This window comes from Podarcis muralis, chromosome 13, assembly GCF_964188315.1.
Source record: "Podarcis muralis chromosome 13, rPodMur119.hap1.1, whole genome shotgun sequence".
Lineage (NCBI taxonomy): Eukaryota > Metazoa > Chordata > Lepidosauria > Squamata > Lacertidae > Podarcis > Podarcis muralis.
This window is the reverse complement of record NC_135667.1, coordinates 58,305,413-58,330,340: the sequence shown is the minus strand read 5'-3', so window position 1 is coordinate 58,330,340 and position 24,928 is coordinate 58,305,413. Positions and strand designations below refer to the sequence as shown.

General features: G+C 47.0%; 1 protein-coding gene across 13 annotated transcripts in view; it reads right to left on the bottom strand.

The window, feature by feature from the left end:
* Nucleotides 1-2,363: 2,363 nt before the first annotated feature.
* Nucleotides 2,364-24,928, bottom strand: part of SGSM1 (small G protein signaling modulator 1) — a 95,675-nt gene continuing 73,110 nt past the window's right edge. For 10 of the 13 annotated variants that reach the window (XM_077917749.1, XM_077917755.1, XM_077917756.1 and 7 more), the window contains 7 exons: nt 19,185-19,787; nt 15,274-15,398; nt 14,245-14,327; nt 12,977-13,086; nt 11,163-11,259; nt 10,555-10,722; nt 2,364-9,764 (listed from right to left, as the gene is read on the bottom strand). In XM_077917749.1, the coding sequence (XP_077773875.1) occupies nt 9,676-9,764; nt 10,555-10,722; nt 11,163-11,259; nt 12,977-13,086; nt 14,245-14,327; nt 15,274-15,398; nt 19,185-19,787 (1,275 nt within the window). In that variant the 3' untranslated portion in view covers nt 2,364-9,675. Of the gene's footprint in view, nt 9,765-10,554; nt 10,723-11,162; nt 11,260-12,976; nt 13,087-13,681; nt 13,796-14,244; nt 14,328-15,273; nt 15,399-19,184; nt 19,788-24,928 lie in introns of those variants that run through there. The other 3 variants (XM_077917759.1, XR_013390518.1, XM_077917757.1) reach the window with 3 other exon arrangements.

Genomic DNA, 24,928 nt, shown 5'->3' with positions numbered 1-24,928 from the left:
ATTGAACATGGTTTTCATAGACACTCCCACTAACTCACAAAATCTTACAGACACTTTCATGTATCATAGAATCCTAGAATTGTAGAGTTGGGGCCCCAAGGGTCATTAGTCCATCTCCCTGCAATGCCGGAATTTCAACTAAAGCATATCTGACAGGTGGTCATCCAACCTCAGCTTAAAAAACCTCCAAGGATCCAAGAAGTCCACCACCTCTAAGGGAGACCGTTTCACTTTTGAACAGCTTTTACTGTTAGAAAGTTTTTTTTCTGATGTTTAGTTGGAATCTCCTTTATTGTAACTTGAAGCCATCCTACCCTCCAAAACAGGAGAAAACAAGCTGTTCCCTCTTCCATGTGGCAGCCTTTGAGATATTTGAAGATGAATATCATATCTTCTCTCAGTCCTCTCTTTTCCAGGCTAAGCATACAGTAACCAACTCCTTCAACTGTTCCTCACAAGGTTTGGTTTCCAGACCCCTTTTCATCTTAGTTGCCTTCCTCTGCACACGTTCCAGCTTGTCAACAACCTTAAATTGTGGTGCCCAGAACTAGACACAGTATTCCAGGTGTGGTCTGACGAAGGCAGAATAGAGTGGTCCTATTACTTCCCTTGATCTGGACACAATACTTCTGTTGAGGCAGCATTAGCTTTTTTTCTGCTGCATCATACAGTTGCCTCACATTCAGCTTGTGGTCCACTAAGACCCCACTATTTTTCTTTTCTGTGCAACTACTAAGCTCTGTTTTTATTGTATGGGTATGTTTTGTTACTTGAAATTAAATATTAGTTAGGAAAAAAGAGTAACAAATTGCATAAGCAGTGGTGGGCAGAGGTGTAGCTAGTTGGTTTCAGGACTACAGTAGTTATGGGACAGAGATGACTTTGGATACCTTGGTGGATGACATGCCAGGAACTGGACTGAGCTAGTGTTCTGCTGAACTTCCTAGTGGCTTTCAATACCATCAACCATGGTATCCTTCTGGGCTGCCTTGCTGGGATGGGACTTGGAGGTCCTGTGTTACAGTGGCTCCCTTCCTTCCTGGAGGGGCAAGCCCAGAAAGCGGTGCTGGGAGACTCCTATTTGATGCCTTGGCCATTGGCCGGCAGGGTCCTCAGGGTTCTGTTTTGTCCCCCAAACTATTTTATGTTTACATGAAACTCCTGTGAGAGGCGGTTTGGAGTTTCAGGATTCAGTGTCAGTATGCTGATGATACCCAGCTCTATTTCTCATTTTCACCTAAATCCAAGGAGGCTGTCTCAGTTCTAAACCAGTGAACTAACTATAATATAATACTGACAAGACAGAGGTGTTCTTGATCAGTTGGAAAGCAGAACAGGGAATCGGGATTCATCCTGTGCTGGATGGGGAGCACTCCCTCTAAGGACATAGGTCCATAGTTTGGGTGTTCTCTTGAACTCAGCCCTGAGCATGGATGCTAAGGTTTCTGAATTGGCCAGGAGTGCATTTGCGCAGTTACAGCTAGTGCACCAGCTGCACCCATTCATTGAGATGTCTGATTTGGCCAGTAACACATGCATTAGTTGCAATCCGTATGGATTAGGGCTACCTTTGAAAAGTGCTCAGAAACATCAACTGGCTCAAAGAGCTGCAGCCAGACTGTTGCTCAGGGCTGGTTATAAGGAGCAGATAAGTTGAAATTTCAGAGTCTGGGATGTTCCTGACCTGGCAACCTTAAGGGTGGGTGGACAGCCGGAAACTGTATGTGCATCTTCATCATTATTCTACATTAATGGGGAGCGAGGGACACAACCCTCTAAGAGCAGAGGTGGTAGGAGAGTGCAGAAAGTCCTGTGGGGACACATGAGCCTCGGATGCAGGTTCCAAGTTCAACTCCAAGTAGAAAGATGCTGGGTTAGCAGGGCTGGGAAAGCCCAAGACCTGAAAGAGCTGTTGCCCAAGGCCTGGCCCTATTTGGCTGCTCTAGAATAGAAGAGCACCCCACCAGAATGAGTATATTGTCCTGTGTCCTTCAGAGTGCCCAGTATACTTTACAATGTGAGAAGTTAGTGCCTGCTGAATGGGGAGCTAACTTCCATTTCAAATGGGCTGACGTAGAGACTGCAGAAGCTGTTTGCATTATAAGCAGTCCAATCTCATTCACTCCACCCTCTTATGACAGCATGGAATAGCTCTTATTCACCCTCTAATGATAATACAAGAAGCCATGCTTAAAACAAGGCAGGGTTTATAAGTCAAAAACTGTGGCTTATGGGTGTCATTTGTTTGTGGTTAATAAACCGTAACAAGCAGGGCTCAGTGTTATATGCAAACCAGGCTAGAGAGACATAACTCAGAATCTGTCCCAATCCCAACACCAGAACTGTTACATATAACAGCCATATTTTGTTTGTTTGTTTGTTTGTTTAATTATTGATTTGAAAATACATAGAACCATAGAGAATATATAACTTTCTTTTGTCTTTCTGGCCCCACAGAAATAAGTTACAATTAACATCGGTTAACAAAATATCAAAGCAGATTTTTTTAAAAATAACCAAGATTATGCCACAGAGCGGAATGCAAACAGGCAAAAAGCAGCACTTTTCTTGTCAAACATTAACTATGAAAGCAACAGCAGGGCATCTCATAAGGAGTGATACCAGAGTAGCCCAAAGGAGCCCGCTGAGACACACACACAAAGCAGCAGCAGCAGTAGCAAGTTGTGTCAGGCAGCAATCACTCAACAGGATACATTCAGAGCTCATGTTTTCTTGCTCCAAAAAAGGTACCTGAAGAACCTTCCTAGGTTGCTTGACACAGACACACACACACACACACACACACACACAGAGAGAGAGAGAGAGACCACCTTTCCAACCAGAACTCCCACTAAGCTTCCAGCTTTGGGTGTGTCTCTTTTGGCCAAGATGGAGCCCCCAGCCCCACCCCACCCCACCATAGCTGTCAACCTTCCCTTTTTTTGGCAGGAAATTCCCTTATTTCAGTGCCGTTTCCCGCTGCTATCCCAGATTGTTAGATATCCCATAGACTGTCTCCAGGACAGGTGAGCCTGCTGATCCCTTATTTTCAAATCCGAAAGTTGATAGCTATGCTGCTGATCCCTTATTTTCGAGGCTGCTGATCCCTTATTTTCAAATCTGAAAGTTGACAGCTATGCACCCCACCCTGGTTAAAACAAAAACGAAGCTCTGGTGATTAGGACACAGTTGCCCACAAGCCAACAATTGCTAATTCACACGGAGAAGCTGTAGACCACGGGTAGGCAAACTAAGGCCCGGGGGCCAGATCCGGCCCAATCGCCTTCTAAATCCGGCCCGTGGACAGTCCAGGAATCAGCATGTTTTTACATGAGTAGAATGTGTGCTTTTATTTAAAATGCATCTCTGGGTTATTTGTGGGCATAGGAATTCGTTCATTTTTTTCTCTTCAAAATATAGTCCAGTCCCCCACAAGGTCTGAGGGACAGTGGACCAGCCCCTTGCTGAAAAAGTTTGCTGACCCCTGCTGTAGACCAACCTGGGACCCTCCAGATGTTGTGGGGCTCCAGCTTCCATCAGCCCCTACTCCCAGCGCAGCTGCATGATGATGGGGCTGATGGAAGGAAGGCCACATGGGCTTGGTCTGATAAGAACTGTAGTCTTAAAAAAAAAAGTGCCCTTCAACCATGGGTCCTCAGATGTTGCTGGACTACATCTCCCATCATTCTTGGCCTTGGGTTAAGTTGGCTGGGGATGATGGGAGTTGTTGTCCAACAACATCTCAGGGCTCAAGGTTGCAAAACACTGGTCTATAACACTCGGAGTGTACCAGGTTGGCGAAGGCTGATTTAGATGAACACAAATCTCACAGTTCCAATTCACAAGTGCTTCTCATCTTTGTTCTGGCATACTTCCTTGTGTATGATAGCCCGCCCTGCTGAAATGAATGGGGATTTCTCCATCACCACCCCACCATATGCAGGAGGAGATCATAGAATTGTAGAGTTGGAAGGGACCCTGAGAGTCATCTAATCCAACCCCCTGCAATGCAGGAATATGCAGCTGTCCTGTACAGGGATCGAACCTGCAACCTTGGTGTGTGTGTGCACATCAGAGGGTGTCAACAACTTTGGATTGGGGCCAGAATCCAGACATGCAGCAGAACAGAGGCACCCCTAAATGAAAGCACAGCAATACATTTTCTCTGCTTTGAACTTTGCATTCCCTTAAGGCACGGATGGGACACCTGCAGCCTTCCAGATGTTGCTGGACTACAACTCCTGTCATCATCCCATATCATTGGCCCTGCTGACTGCAGCAGATGAGAGATGGGAGTCCAGCAATGTCTGGAGAGCCACAGGTTCCCTATGTTTGCTTTAAGGTCTTCAGATAGAGCTGACATTGGAAAACAAACACACGCACACTAAAAAAGAGCTGGCTGGAACAGTTATTTCCAAATATGCCACTTGAATATTCCACAGTCAGCCTGTTGCAAAACTTGCTTCTTCCAGCACTGTACACTAGTCAGAGGAGAACACAAGAACACTTGGTGTTCAATGGCAAGGGTATTTACTACACACAACAGAACAGGTATCAAAGTCAGCTTGGCTCCAACGTAGGAAAAAGCAGGAAGCAGGAACGGTGTTGCAATGGAAGGAGTGTGTGCTTTTTCAAACACCAAAATAGCAGCAATTGAAACCTTTAAAAAAACATATCTGTGGCAATTATCACCAAAATTTCCAGCTGCTACTTAAGTCCCAGTTGAAAAGGAGGGGCATATAGGAACTATGCAAACACCATTGATAGCCTTATTCTCCATGAATTTGTCCAATCCTCCTTTAAAACCTTCTACTTATCTATGTAAGGGATGCGGGTGGTGCTGTGGTGAGTACAGGAGCAGGGGCCGAGCAACGGGAGCTCACCCCGTCACAGGTATTCGAACTGCTGACCCTTCTGCTCCTGCCAACCTAGCAGTTCGAAAGCACGTCAAAGTGCAAGTAGATAAATAGGTACCGCTCCAGCAGGAAGGTAAACGGCGTTTCCGTGCGCTGCTCTGGTTTGCCAGAAGCAGCTTAGTCATGGTGGCCACATGACCCGGAAACTGCACGCCGGCTCCCTCAGCCAGTAAAGCGAGATGACCGCCGCAACCCCAGAGTCGGCCATGACTGGACCTAATGGTCAGGGGTCCCTTTACCTTTACCTTAAGGTGCTACTAGACAACTTTTTTATATATTCTAACAGGTTCACATTCTCAACCATGATTGTAATAAGAAACAAAAAGTTCTAGTGGAATGACTGCCTGATACTGTGTTTGGCCACCGTTGAAATAATAGAAATCTCTTCATCTTAAGAATGACCAGAAAACTAGAGTCAAGTGTTTAAATGTGGGCTGTCAAATTGATTCCGCTGCAGCTGAAAGAGAATAATGTGTGTGTGTGGGGGGGTGTTATACAAAAGTTGTGGACTCCCATCTCACATCAGGGATGACCAGCAGATGTCAGGGGTGACGGCAGTTGGAGGTCCAGCAGCTTCTGGGGTGTGTGTCCCCCCATAACCCCCCTGCTGTGTTAGCTTAACATTCTTTTAGAGGATTGCAAAGAGTAACAGCTGGTTTTATTCTCCCCTGCCCAAGGCTTCACCTGATGTCGTAATGTGTATAGATAACATGGGCTGTCTTTTTCAAGGATGTAAAAGTCCTCCAGCCAGAGATTCCAAAGGCTGCCCATGATAGCATTTCTACTCAAGGGGCAGGTTCATGCACAAGTTAACAGCACATCCAGCCTCTGCCCCACCAAATCAATCCGGATCCACGCCAGTTTCTCATTGACAGACATGGCATTCTGTGCATGAATTTTTTGACATGCACGCTAGCCCCAAGTGTTGTAATTTCAAAATTAGACTTCTTTTCTTTTTTTTAGGTAATGTGAAAAAGGGAATCAATGCTTGTGGCATGCACACTCACCTCTGGTCAACAAAATCTGGAAGGTTTTCATAGGGATTCAGAAACCTGCCAAGTCTCTTTGGCAAGGTGATGGGATGAGAATGAAGCCACTTTTTCTTGCAAACTATTATCTGTCTTTATCCTCTGACGTGCAACAGAACAGCAACAAACCTCCACTACTACTCCCAATACACTCAAAGAATTTTGGCATCTGAGGAGCAGCAAAACGCTTTTCTTAAAAGCAATGATTTCTTAGTACCCTGCCTAACTCACATATACATTTTCTATACTGTACATATAATATTTGTATCTATATAATATATAGATATAGACACACACACACACAAACAATTTCCTGATCAACATTTAAAAGATATGTTTGGCGACATTGAGAAAAGAATGTATTCGTTTGCATAATGCTTCACGCACACAGAGTTCAGGACGCACAGAGAGAATCAATAAAGACCTGTAAATAAAAGTGCATTTAAAAGTGCTCTCCTTAAAACACATGCACGCGCGCGCACACACACACACACACACAAAGCAAGACATCAAATGGCCAAAATATGCTCTCTCTGATAGCATAGGCAGAAAGTGCTCGGCTTGATTACTCAGCTAGCTTTTAAAACAAAACCATTTTTTTAAAGGGATTTCAGAAAAACTAAAAGGTCACCCCAAGGGGTGAGTGCAATGAGTTCATGGTGATGTAGCATTGCTCTGAAAACAAGAGTGTGATATGGGAGTGGAAAACCCTTGTGCTAACAATTGCAAAGTTATATACTAGAAACTACTTCTCAAAATTTAGATACAGCTTCTCATAGTGTCAAAAACAAAGACAACATCAAAAATCCCCTGCAGATGCAGCCTACACACTGCATCTCACGCTTCCTCCAATAAAGGGGAGAAGATGGACCATGTTGTCCTCACGGTCACTCTGTGAAGTAGGCTGGATGGGCAGGAAGAAGGGTGAGCGAAAATTCAAAGCAAGTCAAGGTCCCATGCTCTTTCCACTGCATCATACCATTTCTCGCTGCCATCTCCAGGGCAGCTGGCTCCTCACAACTTGCTTGGCAAGGACACTGCCCTGTCAGAAAAGGCCTAGTCAGCCTGCTTAATTCTCTCATTTGGAGTTTTCCAAAGTGGAAAGGTTTATCTTTCAGAAACAGGTCACTAGATCAAGTTTGTGCTTTTAAGAAAGGAGGGTGGAAACACTAGCATCCACAGTCAAAAAGCCCAGCACAAGCAACATGTACGTACACCCACCCACCCCATGGACTGCATGGATCCTTCAGTCCCAAACTTTATCCTTAAAATACCACATTGCCCTGCCATCTCCCAGAAAAAGCTCTGGGGGGTAGAAGTAGTAAGGCAGATCAGCTCCAGAACAGGAGGAAGTAACTTGTTTTGTAACTGTTCCCCTTCCTTATGGGGACAAAAGGGCAAAAGCCCACTTGGCACCACTGCCCAGGGGCACGATTCTCTTGTGCTTTAGTATCTGGCTGAGCCTGGGATGCGTCTATGTCTGCTTTGGAGGGCGGTGCCTGATTCTTTAACACTTGCCAGAAAAATGGAGTGCCCTACCACTTTGTGGAAGTCTAACCAGCCACCAAAGGCCATGGGAAGTCCAAGCTGAACTTGTTTGGGGCAAGGGATCCAGTTTGCACTACTGGTCCACCTGGCATGGCCTCCTTGCACAGCCAGTGATGGAAGCCTGGGACTTACAGCTTGGGCGCCAAATGGGAAGGGCAAAATTAATGGGCTTGGGCGAGGTCAGCAGCTCCCTCTCCAAACTCAAATCCCCAGGGCTTTGCATAGGGAAGCCGGGACAGTTAAACCAGTTTGACTGTACTGTTGAGACAGAGCTCCTTGCTTTGAAGTGCAGCTGCCAAGGACTGAACCCCCGCTCCCAATTTAAGGATGGAGGTCATTAAGGGTTACTCACTTTGGAAGCGGGGCTCTTTGACCACTCTCTCCTGAAGGAAGAATAGGAAGAGCTTAGCATGGAAGTACGAGTAGCCAGCACAGAGACCCAGCAGGGTGGGTGGGATGGATTTTGCAGCACTGTTTAAGAGACTAGTCCTCTGGAGTGAGAGGGAGAAGCAACTATGGCTGAGCATTTACTGGCTACAAGGAAGGCCTTTTCATGACAACAACAACCAAACAAAATATAGGCACTCACTTAGCCATGATGGCAACCTTTTCAGGAGATTTTTTAAAATCAGGAAACCCATTTAATTTCACTCTGTTTCTTTCTCCTTCTCTTTTAAAAAGAACACCTGAATTTTTAACACAGACCATTTCAAATATTTGTCCTCAATGTTACTTCACACTAGAGTGCTAAGAAGACTGGTTAATCTGGTGCTGACCAGAGTCAACACAGAGGCAGAACTTCAGAGGAGTCACAGGATCAGCTCCATGGGCTGCCGTTTCCATCAGCCTTTCCCAACATGGGGCTCACCAAGTGGTGTTGGACTACAACTCCCATCATCCTTGACCATTGGCCAGGCAGACCATATTGGAAGTTGGAGCTCAACACCATCTGGAGGGCACTAGGTTGGGGAAGGATGGCTTACCTCCTCTAGTAAGTGTTTATAGACTTTCTCCAAGAAGTATCCTGTATCCTGTACTATCACATCATTCAGAAGGACAATGTGAAGGAGAGGCGCAAAGTGTGTGTGTGTGTGTGTGTGTGTTAATAGGCCGAGCCCAACCTCCAAGGTTCAGTGTTGAAGAGAGGAAACTCCTGAGGCTGGACCAGAGCAACCATCGGGTGCTTTCTGCTTTGAAACACAAGGAGCCATCTAGGGCAGAAAGAGAGAAGCGAGAGAAAAATTTCAACGAGATGCCATCAAGGCCCTGGACATACATGATGGCTTTGCAACCTCATGATAGAAAAGCAGGATGCTTAAGTCCTCAGTCCAGCAAAAAATGTGCTGGGTTGGAGAACATGTTTTTTTTGTCAGGCCCTGGTCAAGGGCAAAGAATGGCAAGCATCCCCACAGAGCAGGATGGAACAGGCCAGCCTGGCCTCAGTCTGCTATACGGTTTCCTAATGAAATATGGTGACAGCGATCTGGGGCACTGCAGAAAATTTCAGGAAAATCAGGAAGAGGACAGACAAACCTCAGTGGCAGAGATGGCCTCAACTGGCACCCTTCAGAAGGTGAGAAAGCTTCCCCATAAAAGGATGACCTTGGCAAAGCCTCACCTTTTGATTAAAGGGCCAAGAGTTAGATCCCGACCTGCACATTTTGGAGGTGACAGGGGAAGGAAAAATGCTGGCTGTTTAAAATATTCTCTCTGAAGGAAGATCTGAAGGGAGGGAGGGAAATCAACGACAGATCCCAGCCACCCCTTTTCAAGGCTGTCACCTTGACCTTTCCAAACAGGAACAGAAGGTAATAAAACCAGACATCCCAATAAACAGCCACACCCTTTCCACCCACCTAACGACTGACCTCTGTCCTCAAATCAAGGTTTGTGCCAGTCAAGCTCCATCCTACCTGAATGAGAAAGGAGGCAGAGCTTGTGAGTTCTTTGGTTAATTATCATCACGGAAACAGAAGAGCCAGCAGGCAGTGGCTGAAAACACCCAGCCCATGCAAACCATGGAATGACTGGCTGGGAGACTGCCTCTCCAGGGACTGGCTCAAGTTCATGGGGAGAGGCATGCTCCCTCTCTAGCTCTCTGCCTTATGCGCTAGTCCAGCCTCCAAATGTACACAAGGTTGCTTCAGTCTCCCTTCCTCCTCCAGGGCAGATGTTCTCTCAAATCACTTGTTCTCAATGAGTGTCTGGACTTTGTAGACAAGGTCCCGCGCCAGCTTCAGGACCTGTTGAGTGTTGTGCCGCTCTGCCATTTCTGGAATGGAAGGAAGGAAGGGTCAAGCAAAACAGAGGAAGAAGAGAGGGTAGGTTCAAAGAAAACAAGGTGAGGTCTCTGCCCTTGCCTCTATCCCCACACTCAGGCATCCTGCAGGGACACCTTTGGGAAGGGACCACAACTATGTGGGAGAGGCCATGCTCAGCACACCGCAAGTCCCATCCCCAGCATCTCTAGTTAAAAAAAAGGATCTGTATGTCATGTGCAAGATACAGAGGACATTCACAACACACACGTATCAGTTGGGCAGGAAAGCAAGAAGATGGTGCAAAAAAAGAGCTCAGCAAGAAGTCAAATACAGTGGTACCTCGGGTTACATACGCTTCAGGTTACAGACTCCACTAACCCAGAAATAGTGCTTCAGGTTAAGAACTTTGCTTCAGGATGAGAACAGAAATTGGGCTCTGGCGGTGCGGCGGCAGCAGGAGGCCCCATTAGCTAAAGTGGTGCTTCAGGTTAAGAACAATTTCAGGTTAAGTATGGACCTCTGGAATGAATTAAGTACTTAACCCGAGGTACCACTGTAGCTCAGTCTGCATGTAAGTGAAAGATTGCTCAGACTAAGGCCAAAGTCTACAGTTTTGAGAACAAGCCAACATTTCTCTCTGCCTGCACAGAGGTCAGAAGGCAGCTCAACCTCAAAGTCCCTGGCTCAGGACTCCTGGAGGCTGGCTTGGTGCCTATTCCTGAGGGGCACAGATTTTGCAGTGCAGTCATTTGGGACAGAAAAGTGTCCTCAACTTCAGCCCCAGCCCATTACAATCTGTACCGTTGAAGAACTTGATGATATCTGTGAAGTCCATGTTGTTCTCCAGGATGATGTCCCGATAAACCTCCACCAAGGCAAGAGCAATGAAGAGGACATAATGAGACGAGGAGATCTGTGCTGCTGCCCAGATTGTTTCCCAGACAGAGAAGACATCATTGTAAACTAGCTCTGTTAGAAAACAGGAACAAAAAAAGAACAGTCATTGAAGCCATCTGAAGCGACCAAAGCTAGGGTTGTCATATGCCCTCTTTTTCCAGGACACGTCCTCTTTTTCATTGGTATGTAAAATGAGAGTCATCATAATGATCCATAGTTAAAAGTATGTCAGCAAATGTGTCCTCTTTTTTGCTCTTTAAAATATGGCAACCCTAAAATGCAGAAGTGACCCCCATCCCAGGATTCTCTGCAGCAAACAGCCTTGTGCAGCAAACATCAAAGAGGACACCAGGAAAAAAATTGGGGGGAGGAACAAAGAAGGGCAATTATATTTTACCTTCTCCCAACTCCTGTCTTCAGGATCCTATCAGGGCAACTCATGCTGCTCCAGCTAGTGTTAAAAGATGTGTTTAAGTCAAAATGCAGATGCAGACCCCATACCCCCAACGCACCTCGCTTAAAATCCAGGAGAAACCAGCGGTAGCAGAAGTAAAAATGCGTGTAATCGCCATTTTGATGCATCAGCTCAAACAGCTCAGAGTCTAAAATCTACCAGAAAAGCAAAAGCTTCAGGATCTTGTTTCTGCAAGAAAACCACATTTGTCCCTCCCCCGCCACAAAACCCCCACATCCTACATGCAGCAAGGTGCTCAATACTCCCTTGACCTCTTTTTCAAAGAGCTTCACAGGACATGGAAGTATCAAGCAGAGAACCTAAGCAACACTGCCACCCTTTATTTTCCTTGCACAGGTATTGTGCCTAACAGCAGGCAGAATGTGTCTCTGAGATGAGCTTTCAGCAACTGAATTTCTACTGATTAAAGGCACTGGGTTCTTTCCAGGGGTGTGTATGTGGAGGGAATGGCACCCCTCCTTAAGGCCCCAAGGCAAAAACCAATGAGCTTATCACCCCAAACGGTAACCAAGGGAGGGATTCCAGTGCAAATTGAGGTTTGCATAATTAGTAGAGACGTCAGCTTGCCAACAAAGGTCCGTATAGTTAAAGCCATGGTTTTCCCAGTAGTGATGTATGGAAGTGAGAGCTGGACCATAAAGAAGGCTGATCGCCGAAGAATTGATGCTTTTGAATTATGGTGCTGGAGAAGACTCTTGAGAGTCCCATGGACTGCAAGAAGATCAAACGCATCCATTCTTAAGGAAATCAGCCCTGAGTGCTCACTGGAAGGACAGATCCTGAAGCTGAGGCTCCAGTACTTTGGCCACCTCATGAGAAGAGAAGACTCCCTGGAGAAGACACTGATGCTGGGAAAGATGGAGGGCACAAGGAGAAGGGGGCGACAGAGGACGAGATGGTTGGATAGTGTTTTCGAGGTTACCAGCATGAGTTTGACCAAACTGCGGGAGGTAGTGGAGGACAGAGGTGCCTGGCGTGCTCTGGTCCATGGGGTCACAAAGAATCGGACACGACTAAACGACTAAACAACAACAAGAAGAGCTTCATAGTGAAAAATGAAAATATTTCCTTGGATTTGAAAGTGTTCAACATGCCATGGAATGTGCAAAGTTAGGAATATTTTTAAAAGCCAGAAAAACTAAAAATAGGATACAGCAAAGATCCAAATTTATGGATATGGGAGGAAATGTTGCAGTTAAAATGCACATGCACTGGACATGTGGCAAGAGATGGCTCAGGAAAATGGAATAAAGCAAACACAGAGGCCATACAATTTCAGAAGACCACCTGTGCGGTGGATGGGCAATCTAAAACTAACAGTAGGGCTCATGTGGATGCAGGAAGCAAACAACAGAAAGCGATGGAGAGACTGTGAAGAAGTGTCTATCCAAAGACGGACGTGAGACACTGTAGAAGTCAGAAAATGAGCTGTCAGCGTGGCCCAACAATTTAATGTTATGGAATTTTCTGGTTTAGAAAGCTGTGTGGAAATGCACTGGAAAGTGTGGGGTAAATGAATGACTAACGGGAAGGTGAAACTACTGAGTTGGGTTTTCCGGCATTATGGAGTATGCTGACGACACACAACTCTACTTCTCCATTACATCTGCAGGTGAGGCAGTGGAAGTGCTGGACCAGTGTCTTGCCTCAGTCATGGACTGGATGAGAGTCAACAAACTGAAGCCCAATCCAGATAAGATGGAGGCTCTGTTAGTGGGGGATTCCCTAGGCCAGATGGGTGGGAGGTTGCCTCCTAATTTGGGAACCACTGATCTAACCTCTGCATAAGCCTCTGACAAGCAGATCATGGTGAAATGGAAAGGGTGAACTGGAAGAGTTCCTGTTCTTTACCTGGATGAGGGATCTCATGTTGGCAAAGTGGGTGTCCATGGCGCCTCCATGGGGGAAGTTCTGGTTCATCCGCTTCATAAGCTCTGTGAAACAACTGAAGGCAATGGCCTCTGAACAAGGGCGGGGCAGGGGGGGTTGAGAGAGAGAGAACGGGGGAATCAGTGCCCTGTAGACCTGGATCTCACCTGCTTTTGCCCAGAAGGAAGAGGACCCAGGCCACCCAAGGACACAACCAGGAGCTCTCTGTGTGTTGGCTGCAAAAGGCATGCATGTCCAGGTGACAGTTTTACACATCCTGACTTGGGGAAAATCACAAAAGTGCTACTTCTTCTCCTGTGCAGGATACTCCTCCTCCAACTGCAGCCCCACATTCCAGCCATGGCCTGGAAGCCACACCAATTAGGCTGTTCACATTGGTCTGACAGTCATGTGGATCTTTGGGGATCAGCACACATCAGAGCTTTCTGCATCCTGATGTACCAGCTACCTCCCATGTGCCATGGAGCTGGCTCTGAATTTGTTTTTTTAAACACCAGACATGTCCCTGCTTCAAGCTGTGAAACATGAGTGGGCAAGCCTGTCTCATCTGGATTTGGAGAGGTGCAAGAGGGTGAGGCCCAAATTCTACAATCTCCCACCCACAATGGAAGCACATCTGAGTGGGATGAGAGAGTGGGGGAGTCTTTTCACAGCGGCTGTACTTACAGAGCACCTTGCCTTGGGAAGTGCACTTGGCCCCCTCCTGCACATGAAGAGTTGGATCAGACCAACAGGCCCATCCAGTCCACCATTCTGTTCTCACAGTGAACAAGCAGATGCCTATGAGAAGCCCACATCAGTTGCTCAGAGCCATTTCATTCAAGCAGGCTCTCATTGGGCATGGGTGATCATGTTTTTACATTTGCTGATCCTGTTTCCTTGGTTGGTGGACTTATTCCATTGGGTCTTTTTATAAAATTGTAATCTCATAGAATCACAGAACTGTAGAGTCAGAAGTGACCCCAAGGAATGCAGGAATCATAGCTGAAGAGTCCCTGACAGAGGCCATCCAATCTGTGTTTAAAAACCTCCAACAAAGGAGAGCTCATCACCTCCCCAGGTAGTCCATTCTGTCTGTAAACTATCATGAATGGTGCTTTTGCACCATAGAGTCAGGGCAAAAATGTTATAAATGAACCAATAAATGAATAGTCCAGCGAGGGGATCCATCAGAGCCAGAATTCCCCAGACTGTTAAGGCTGGCATAGAGGCAAATAGAGAGAACTCACCATCATCCAGAATCACAAGCAAAGGAGCCAGCAAGTCACACATCCCCTGGACATAGCCAATGTCAATGTGGTGCCAGATGTAGCTGCAGAGAGACAGGAGGCTGGGTGAGGTGACAGAGGTCCTGCAAAGCAGCTGCCAAGGCCCTGGTTTCAAGGGGTCAGCAGCAGACCCAGCAGAAAAAAGGAGCAGAATCTGTGTGGAAACATCCCAAACCTGTGTCCCTCCCATAAACCATGCATGTCTGCAGACCTATATTTCAGCTGCCCATTCATTTTGCTTTCGGATAGGAGGATTGCAACATTTGACCATACAATCATAAAGCTGGAAGAGACCCAAGGGTCATCTAGTCCAAGCGCTTGCAATGCAGGGATCACTGCTAATTAACCCATAGGTAATGAACCCACAGCTGATTAAACCTATTAATCAATAAATAATTTTAAACAAACAAAAGCAATTTGATCAACGAAAATGGTGTCATTGATTAAACCACCCAGATTCTTTTTTTTTTTTTTAAGATGGCATGTGCTGTCTTAGAAGAGGCACCAGCAAGACAGGGAATGCAGAATGCATCTTATAAGATTGGGGGGGGGGCGGGGCTGCTGCAATGCAGAAATGCATCATCTCAAAGCCCCAAATAGCCTTTGGGGGAGGTTGGTTCCCCTCTAAAAATGCTAGCTTAATAAATCAATCAGTGACAAATCCTCTGTTTAATAAGCTGAGGCTTCATTGGGTCTGTGGGATAACCAGCTTCCTATAACCAGTACTGAGCTGGGTGTGCCAATGGCCTGACGTGGTATAAGGGAGATCCTTTCTTCTGAATTATGAGGACTGGAATCTCACTTTATTTTTACGGGAAGGGCCAGGGTTCCAGCCTTTGCTCAGCCTGCAAAGGGCCCTCTGTGGTCAGTACATGGGCTGCTCCTTGCGCCAAGCATCCTCTGGTCCCACAGTTCCTGGCCCAAAGAGTGACAGAATCGCTTGAAGGAACGACACAGCCAGTTCCCGCCCCCATCCCACTGGGCAGCTACCTGCACATGATGTTGCGCAGCTTCTCCAGGTTGGCTGGTGAGAAATACCAGTAGTTCCGGTCGCACCTCTGGACATCCTTCTCAATGCGGTGCAGGTTCACAGTGTACATGTCAAGCAGCTCTGGCTGCGGAAGCAGAAAGGGCAAGGAAACACATCCCAGTTCACTTTCAGCACAACTTCTGCTAAGGTACATGCAAGGGCCTGTCCACGCCACAAACTTAACAGCTGGTTTTAAAAGTCATAGAATTGCAGAGTTAGAAGGGACCCAGAGGGCCATCTGGTGCAACGCCCTGCAGTGCAGGGATCACAGCAAAATGACAGGCGGATCCTGCTGCCCGAGGCAGTTGCCTCACCTTGCCTCGCAGGTGGGCCAGTCCTGCCTCAAATGGGGCAATAAAGGAATGAAATGTAGAAAAGTACATGTGGTGATAGTTTTGTTATTTACAAAACTATTCACACAAACTCAAAACTGAGCTGTTGATAACACAGATATCCTGGCATTGGTAAATCAATTTTAACACCCCATTGATGTCAATGGGACTAAAATATGATTTCTTCCTCTCAATTTATCCCATAATCTCTGGCCTTAAAACTGGGGGGTATTGACTTTGTTACTATGATATTTTTTAATAATAATAATTTTTTATTTATACCCCGCCCTCCCCAGCCAGAGATGGGTTCAGGGCAGCTAACACCAGTAAAATCACAATTAAAACGTCGGGGAAGGAAAAAACCAACCAATTTAAAATACAGGTTAAAATACAATTTAAAATGCAGCCTCATTTTAATAGTAGCCCATAGATCAAAACCATAAGGGGAGGGAAACATAAGGGTCAGACTAAGTCCAAACCAAAGGCCAGGCAGAACAGCTCTGTCTTGCAGGCCCTGCAGAAAGATGTCAAGTCCCGCAGGGCCCTAGTCTCTTGTGACAGAGCGTTCCACCAAGTCGGGGCCAGTACTGAAAAGGCCCTGGCCCTAGTTGAGACCAATCTAACCACCTTGCAACCTCCAAAGTGTTGTCATTTGTGGACCTTAAGGTCCTCCACGGGGCATACCAGGAGAGGCGGTCCCGTAGGTATGTGGGTCCTAGGCCACATAGGGCTTTAAAGGTCAAAACCAGCACTTTAAACCTGACCCTATACTCCACCGGGAGCCAGTGCAGTTGGTAAAGCACTGGATGAATGTGATCCCACGGCAAGGACCCTGTAAGGAGCCTCGCCGCGGCATTCTGCACCCGCTGGAGTTTCTGGGTCAGCTTCAAGGGCAGCCCCGCATAAAGCGAGTTACAATAATCAACCCTGGAGGTGACCATCGCATGGATCACTGTGGCCAGATCAGGGCAAGAAAGGTAAGGGACCAACTGCTTAATACGGTGAAGATGGAAAAATGCCACCTTTGCTGTGGCTGCAACCTGCGCCTCCATGGAAAGGGAGACATCAAACGTTACACCCAAGCTCTTGACAGAAGGCGCTGGCACTAATTGAGCCCCCGCAAAAGATGGGAGTTGGCGCCCCAACCCCATGTCATCCTGACCCAGACAGAGGACCTCTGTCTTGGAAGGATTTAACTAAACTTTAACTAAACTTCCTAAACATTAGGAAGAACTTCCTGACAGTAAGAGCTGTTCGACAGTGGAATTTGCTGCCAAGGAGTGTGGTGGAGTCTCCTTCTTTGGAGGTCTTTAAGCAGAGGCTTGACAACCATATGTCAGGAGTGCTCTGATGGTGTTTCCTGCTTGGCAGGGGGTTGGACTCGATGGCCCTTGTGGTCTATTCCAACTCTATGATTCTATGATTCTATGAACTTCAACCGGCTCCCACGCAGCCATCCAGCCACAGCTTCCAAGCATCTGGTCAGTGTGTCTGGGGCCGAGTCAGGGCGGCCGTCCATCAACAGATAAAGCTGGGTGTCATCAGCATATTGATGACAACCCAGCCCAAAGCACCAGACAATCTGGGCAAGGGGGCACATAAAGATATTGAAAAGTATCGGGGAAAGGATTGCACCCTGTGGCACGCCACACACCAAGGAGTGCCACTGTAGCTCCCTCGTTAGTGCTATCCTCTGTCCCCGACCTGCGATAAAGGAGCACAGCCATTGTCAGACTGTGCCCTGAATCTCCACGTCGGCAAGGCAGTGGTACAAAAATTTGTGATCGACCATGTCGAAGGCTGCTGACAGATCTAAAAGAATCAGCAGTCCCGACCCGCCTTGATCCAGCTGTCTACAGAGATCATCTGTTAGGGCGACCAAAGGCGTCTCGGTCCCGTAACCAGGGCGAAAGCCGGACTGGAATGGATCCAAAGCCGATGTTTCATCCAGAAACCTACCAAGCTGTTTGGCAATCGCTCTCTCAGTTACCTTACCCAGGTACGGAAGATTCAAAACCAGGTGGTAATTGGATAGATCTAAAGATCTAAGGATGTTTTCTTTAAGAGCAGATGCAACACTGCTTCCTTCAACTCCCCTGGTAAAGTCCCCATGCCAAGGGACTGATTGATGATCTCACCCAGGGGGGCCCACACCTCGTCTGCACATGCTCTAATCAGCCAAGACGGGCACGGGTCAAGGGGGCAAGTGGTGGGCCTTCCAGCTTGGAGGAATCTGTCTACATTGGCAGGGAGTATCCGATTGAAGTGGTCCAATACCGGACCCAAGGAGAGTCGAGGGGCCTCCAGTTCTGTTACTGTATCCAAACTGGCAGGGAGGTCACGGCAGAGAAGCAAGACTTTCTCCGCAAAAAAGCTCGCAAATGCCTCACAGCTATGGGTCAAATTCGTATTTAAATTTGGCTGTTCCTCTAGGGTTGTTAAAGACCTAATTATTCTAAAAAGTTGCGCTGGGCGAGAGCTAGCGGAAGCAATGGAAGCTGAGAAGTAAAACTTCTTTACATTTTCACTGCCATCTCATAGGCTTTCATAAACGTCCTATAAGATGTTCTTGAGGCTCCGGTGCAAGCACGCCGCCATACTCGCTCTAGCCGTCTGAGATCCCGCTTCATTTCCCAGAGCTCCTCGGTAAACCAGGGGGCCCGGTTTCGGCAGGGTCGCAGAGGGCGCTTAGGTGTGATCTCATTGGTGGCCGCCAAGAGCCAGTTATTCCAGTTCTCGACAAGCTCATCTAGTGAGCCGCCAGGGGAAGCAGGGTCCCGCAAGGCTTGACGAAATCCATCAGGATCCATCAGCCTTCACGGGTGAGCCCAAATAGGCTCGCCACCCGGGAGGGAGGAGGGAGTCAATCCTAGCTTTCAGACCATGGCACTTCCACAAGTGAGGACATGATCACATCTATACCCACAGCAAAAATCAAATCCAGCGTGTGGCCTGCTTGGTGTGTGGAACCCAAAACAAACTGGGTTTTTTTAATATTGTAAACCATCCTGTGATCCTCAGAAGAAGGGCAGTATAGAAATTTTAACACCAACAAGAACTGTGGGCCATCATTAAAAAACTAAAGTGTATTGAGAACACTGCCAGAAAGGCAAGGCTGTAGTACATTAGTAGTAGCTAGCAAGTAAATTAGCTGTACAGTGGTACCTTGGGTTACATACGCTTCAGGTTACAGACTCCGCTAACCCAGAAATATTACCTCGGGTTAAGAACTTTGCTTCAGGATGAGAACAGAAATCGTGCTCCGGCGGTGTGGTGGCAGTGGGAGGCCCCATTAGCTAAAGTGGTGCTTCAGGTTAGTTTCAGGTTAAGAACGGACCTCCGGAACATATTATGTACATAACCAGAGGTATCACTGTAGTAGTTAGTAACAGTTAGCAAGTGAATAGATAAAATGCTCTAGTGCAATCAAAGCAAAAATTTCACCCTGCCTAAAATGTTTGCTCCTTTTGGGTTTTAAAGCAAAACAAAATACCGTTCCCAAAGATCAGGAGGAACCAAGGACCCTGACACACACTCACAGAGTAGGTGACCCCCGACGAGGAGACAGGCGAGACTTCGCTAATGGTCAAGTCAGTGACAGCCAGGGAGTGTGAATCCAGCTGCGGGTACAGGCTCTCCATCTCTGGCTCTTCTGAGAGGTCATCTTCACTCCCCATGGAGTTCTGCTGCCCCACACTGTGGTCTGGCCAGCTGCCTGTCACATCCACTATAGACAGAGATGCCCCCTCTTTATCAGGGTGCTCCTTGCCCATGAGGATAAACTCCTCTAAGCTGCTGGTGGTGGGGAGTTCCTCCAGGCTGTCCTGGCCCTGCAAACCTTCCCCTGTTTGTGTGCCACCCACAAGGGCATTGTCCACACTGAGAGGTCCCTGGCCGACAGCCATGCTCGCCTGGGCAGAGTGGCACACCGCGGCTTTTGCGGTCTCCACCATACTGTCCTTGGTGCTGAAGATCTGCTCTGAGCATGGGGAGGTGACCAAAAAGTTCTGGGAAGAGGGATAGCAAGGGTCGGGGGAGGAGGCACCGTCAGGGATCATCCCGTTGGAGAGTTTGGGCCGTTTGCCGTCTTCAGGTTTGGCATCTGCCTCGGGCTGTTCTACCTCATCGACCGACTCAAACACCTGGGCAAAGAAGGAGAGGCCAAAAGAGAACAGGAATGGATCAGATTGTCTGACTACTTCAATGGCCTCTGCATGGAGCTGCCTTTCAAGATATTGGTGGAATCTACACACGTATAAAAATTGCTGTGAAAAAGCTTTGTTAAGTGTTTTGAAAAATACATTGAACTTTGCATAGCTCACTGTCGCCATCTAGAGTCACATTTGTATATTGCACTTTACAACACATTTAAAATTTTAAATGCACTTTACAACACATTTAAAATCAGAGTTTTCTTGTGTGTGTGTTTCTCAGTGGCTGATTAGCTGCTCTCCCTGTGCAAAGGTCAGAGGGGACAGGGTTTCTGTTGAGTCAGGTGATTAGCTGTGGGAGGAGCTTATCAGAGCTTGCAGGGCAGTGGCGCGCCTGGTGGCGCGCGCAGTTTGATCCATCTTTTAGGTTTAGGGGAGCTAGTCTCAAACGTTTGTTGGGGGAGACCCAGGTTTTTTTTTTTAGGGGGGTTATTTGTCCTGTCTTCACGCTTTTAAAGATGGAGGACCACTGTAGCCACCCCCAACGACACGTTCTCAAGATGGAGGGTGAGGGAACAGCTGCAGTCGCCTGCGGTTCCTGCGCAATGTTTGCCATCTTGCCAAAGGTTGCAGGCAGCTTTACCTGCAGCAATTGTATGTTGATTGCCCTCTTAGAAGACAAAGTCCAGCAACTAGAGGAACGTGTAGCTACGCTCCAAAGAATTAGAGAGCTGGAGCTCTTCTTGGAAGCAACAGAGAACACCGTCTCCACCAAGGAGGAGACAGGGGACACCCCTGAGAAGGAGGCTAGTTCACCAACACAGGTGCCAGATATATGGAGAAACATGACTCAAAGAAGTAGGAGGCCCAGGGTTCGCTCTGATTGTTTAGAAATACACAATCACTTTGAAGTCCTCTCCCCTAGCATGGAAGACGAAGAACAGACTCCATTTGAGGATCTCTCCCTCATTACAGTCGATCAGGTATATGAAGACGAGCAGCAAAATCAGTCCTCAGGGAATGTGCAGGCGACCTTGGAACGGACAGCTCACGGAAGAACCCCGACCAAACCTAAGAGGAGGCGTGTAGTGGTGATAGGGGATTCCCTACTGAGGGGAACAAAAGCAGTGATCTGTGGGCCTGACAAGATGTCTCGGGAGGTGTGCTGTCTCCCCGGGGCTAAGATCCAAGATGTAACTGAACGACTGCAAGGAATCATAAAACCCACTGACAAATACCCCTTCCTCTTGGTTCATGTGGGAACCAATGACACTGCAAGCAATAGCCTCCAGAAGATCAAAAGAGAATATGAGGCTCTGGGCAGGAAACTGAAGCAATTAAATGCACAAATTGTCATCTCATCTGTCCTCCCAGTTGAACGACCTGGCCCAGGGAGAGAGGGAAAAATAGTGGAAGTGAACAGCTGGCTTCGCAAATGGTGTAAACAGGAACGGTTTGGATTCTTAGATCACGGACTGCAGTTTCTTGAAGATGGACTTCTGGCAAGCGATGGGCTGCACCTCACAGCGGTTGGGAGGAATGTTTTTGCCAAAAATCTCAGAAACCTCATCAGGAGGGCTTTAAACTGACTAATGTGGGGGAGGGAGACAGTGCTCCTGAAGGTAGGAGTCTATCAATTGATGAAGATGATCATCCAAATGTCATAGACCAAATGGAGCAAACAGCACGCAGACCTAGTGGTGGGAGGAAAAAATCATTAAATAAGAGACACAGGGGAATGATTAATGGACTTCAATGTCTGTACACTAATGCGCAAAGCATGGGAAATAAACAAGATGAGCTTGAGCTCTTGGTACAGCAAACTAAATATGACATAATAGGCATCACTGAAACCTGGTGGGATAAGTCCCACGATTGGAATGTAATAATGGAGGGATACAATCTATTTCAGAGAAACAGACCAGACAAGAAAGGAGGAGGAGTGGAGTTGTATGTCAGGGATGTGTATACCTGTGAAGAGATCCAAGATTTAGAACCTCAAAGCCAAAGTGAGAGCATTTGGGTCAAAATTAAGGGAGAGAAGAATAACAGAGACCTCATTGTGGGAGTTTACTATAGATCCCCAAGCCAAACGGAGGACATAGATGATGCCTTCCTGGAACAGCTGGCCAAGCATGCAAAAGGAAGGGAGATAGTAGTAATGGGGGACTTCAATTACCCGGACATTTGTTGGATGTCAAACTCAGCCAAGAGCATAAGGTCAAACAGATGCCTCACTGGCCTTGCAGACAACTTCATTGTCCAGAAAGTGGGAGAAGCAACAAGAGGAACAGCCATTTTAGATCTGGTCCTAACCAATGTTGATGACCTGGTTAGTGGGGTAGAAGTGGAAGGATCATTAGGCGTGAGTGATCATGCTCTTCTGAAGTTTACTATACAGCGGAAAGGAGCAGCCAAGCATACTAGGACTCAATTTCTTGACTTTAAGAAAGCCGACTTCATAAAACTTAGGGAAGTGCTGGGTGAGATCCCATGGACAGCAATACTAAAAGGAAAGGGAGTTCATGATGGCTGGGAGTTTGTTAAGAGGGAGATAGTAAAAGCACAACTTCAGGCAATACCAATGAGACGGAAACATGGAAGGTGCCTAAAGAAGCCAGGGTGGCTATCTAAAGAACTTTTAACTGAGTTAAGATTTAAAAAGAATGTGTACAAAAAATGGAACAGGGGGGAAACCACCAAAGAGGAATTCAAACAAATAGCCAGCACATGTAGACACAAAGTCAGAAAAGCTAAAGCACAGAATGAACTCAGGCTTGCTAGAGAGGTTAAAAGCAACAAAAAAGGCTTTTATGGGTATGTCCGTAGCAAAAGGAAGAACAAAGAAACAGTGGGGTCACTCAGAGGAGAAGATGGTGAAATGCAAACAGGGGACACAGAAAGGGCTGAACTCCTCAATGCCTTCTTTGCCTCAGTCTTCTCCGATAAAGAAAACAATGCCTGACCTGAAGAATTTGGAGCAAATGATTCAGCAGAGGAAACACAGCCCAGAATAACTAAGGAGATAGTACAAGAATACTTGGCTAGTTTAGATGTATTCAAGTCTCCAGGGCCAGATGAACTGCATCCAAGAGTATTAAAAGAACTGGCAGATGTGATCTCAGAACCACTGGCAGTCGTCTTTGAGAATTCCTGGAGAACAGGCGGAAGTCCCAGCAGACTGGAGGAGGGCAAATGTTGTCCCTATTTTCAAAAAGGGGAAAAGAGAGGACCCAAATAATTATCACCCAGTCAGTCTGACATGAATACCAGGGAAGATTCTGGAGCAGATCATTAAGCAAACAGTCTGTGAGCACCTAGAAAGGAATGCTGTGATCACCAATAGTCAGCATGGATTTCTGAAAAATAAGTCATGTCAGACTAACCTGATCTCGTTTTTTGACAGAATTACAAGCCTGGTAGATGAAGGGAACGCAGTGGATGTAGCCTACCTTGATTTCAGCAAGGCATTTGACAAGGTGCCCCATGATATCCTTGTAAAGAAGCTGGTAAAATGCGGTCTTGACTATGCTACCACTCAGTGGATTTGTAACTGGCTGACTGACCGAACCCAAAGGGTGCTCATCAATGGTTCCTCTTCATCCTGGAGAAGAGTGACTAGTGGGGTGCCACAGGGTTCTGTCTTGGGCCCGGTCTTATTCAACATCTTTATCAACGACTTGGAGGATGGACTCAAGGGCATCCTGATCAAATTTGCAGATGACACCAAACTGGGAGGGGTGGCTAACACCCCAGAGGACAGGATCACACTTCAAAACGACCTTGACAGATTAGAGAACTGGGCCAAAACAAACAAGATGAACTTTAACAGGGAGAAATGTAAAGTATTGCACTTGGGCAAAAAATAATAATGAGAGGCACAAATACAAGATGGGGGACACCTGGCTTGAGAGCAGTACATGTGAAAAGGATCTAGGAGTCTTGGTTGACCACAAACTTGACATGAGCCAACAGTATGACGCGGCAGCTAAAAAAGCCAATGCAATTCTGGGCTGCATCAATAGGAGTATAGCATCTAGATCAAGGGAAGTAATAGTGCCACTGTATTCTGCTCTGGTCAGACCTCACCTGGAGTACTGTGTCCAGTTCTGGGCACCACAGTTCAAGAAGGACACTGACAAACTGGAACGTGTCCAGAGGAGGGCAACCAAAATGGTCAAAGGCCTGGAAACGATGCCTTATGAGGAACGGCTAAGGGAGCTGGGCATGTTTAGCCTGGAGAAGAGGAGGTTAAGGGGTGATATGATAGCCATGTTCAAATATATAAAAGGATGTCATATAGAGGAGGGAGAAAGGTTGTTTTCTGCTGCTCCAGAGAAGCGGACACGGAGCAATGGATCCAAACTACAAGAAAGAAGATTCCACCTAAACATTAGGAAGAACTTCCTGACAGTAAGAGCTGTTCAACAGTGGAATTTGCTGCCAAGGAGTGTGGTGGAGTCTCCTTCTTTGGAGGTCTTTAAGCAGAGGCTTGACAACCATATGTCAGGAATGCTCTGATGGTGTTTCCTGCTTGGCAGGGGGTTGGACTCGATGGCCCTTGTGGTCTCTTCCAACTCTATGATTCTATGATTCTATGATCTTTCTCCCTCTCTCCCAGAGAGGAGATCCTCCTGCCATGTTTGGGTCAAAGGCATGTTTCTGCAGGAACATTGTTTCTGCTGATCCTCACAGCTTTGGATTGACTGGAGGGTCTGTGCGTTGGCTTCCTCTTCAAAAGAAAACAGATCTTCATACTTGACAGTGCCTGTGTCAGACTAGTTAGCTGCAGCCAAGCCTGGCTGACCTACCCTCCTAGTGCCCCCAAACACGTCATCCTAATATAACTGTTGCCTAGGGAAGGGGGGGATAGCACAAAAGAGTGATCACTAGAGAGCCAGCAGGTGGCCACCAGGCATTGTATAATATCTGGTAGCAAAAATAACTGCTTGGAATTTCTCAACAAATGTCATTGACGAGAAACAGCAGGTGCAATCCCCCTACCCCTCCCAAAGCAGAGAGAGGCAAACTCTAGATGTTGTTGGACTCTCAACTCCAGGCAGCTCCAGGCAGCATGTACAATGGTCAGTGAGGAAGGGAATTGCAGCCCAGCAAGAGCTGGAAGGAGACAT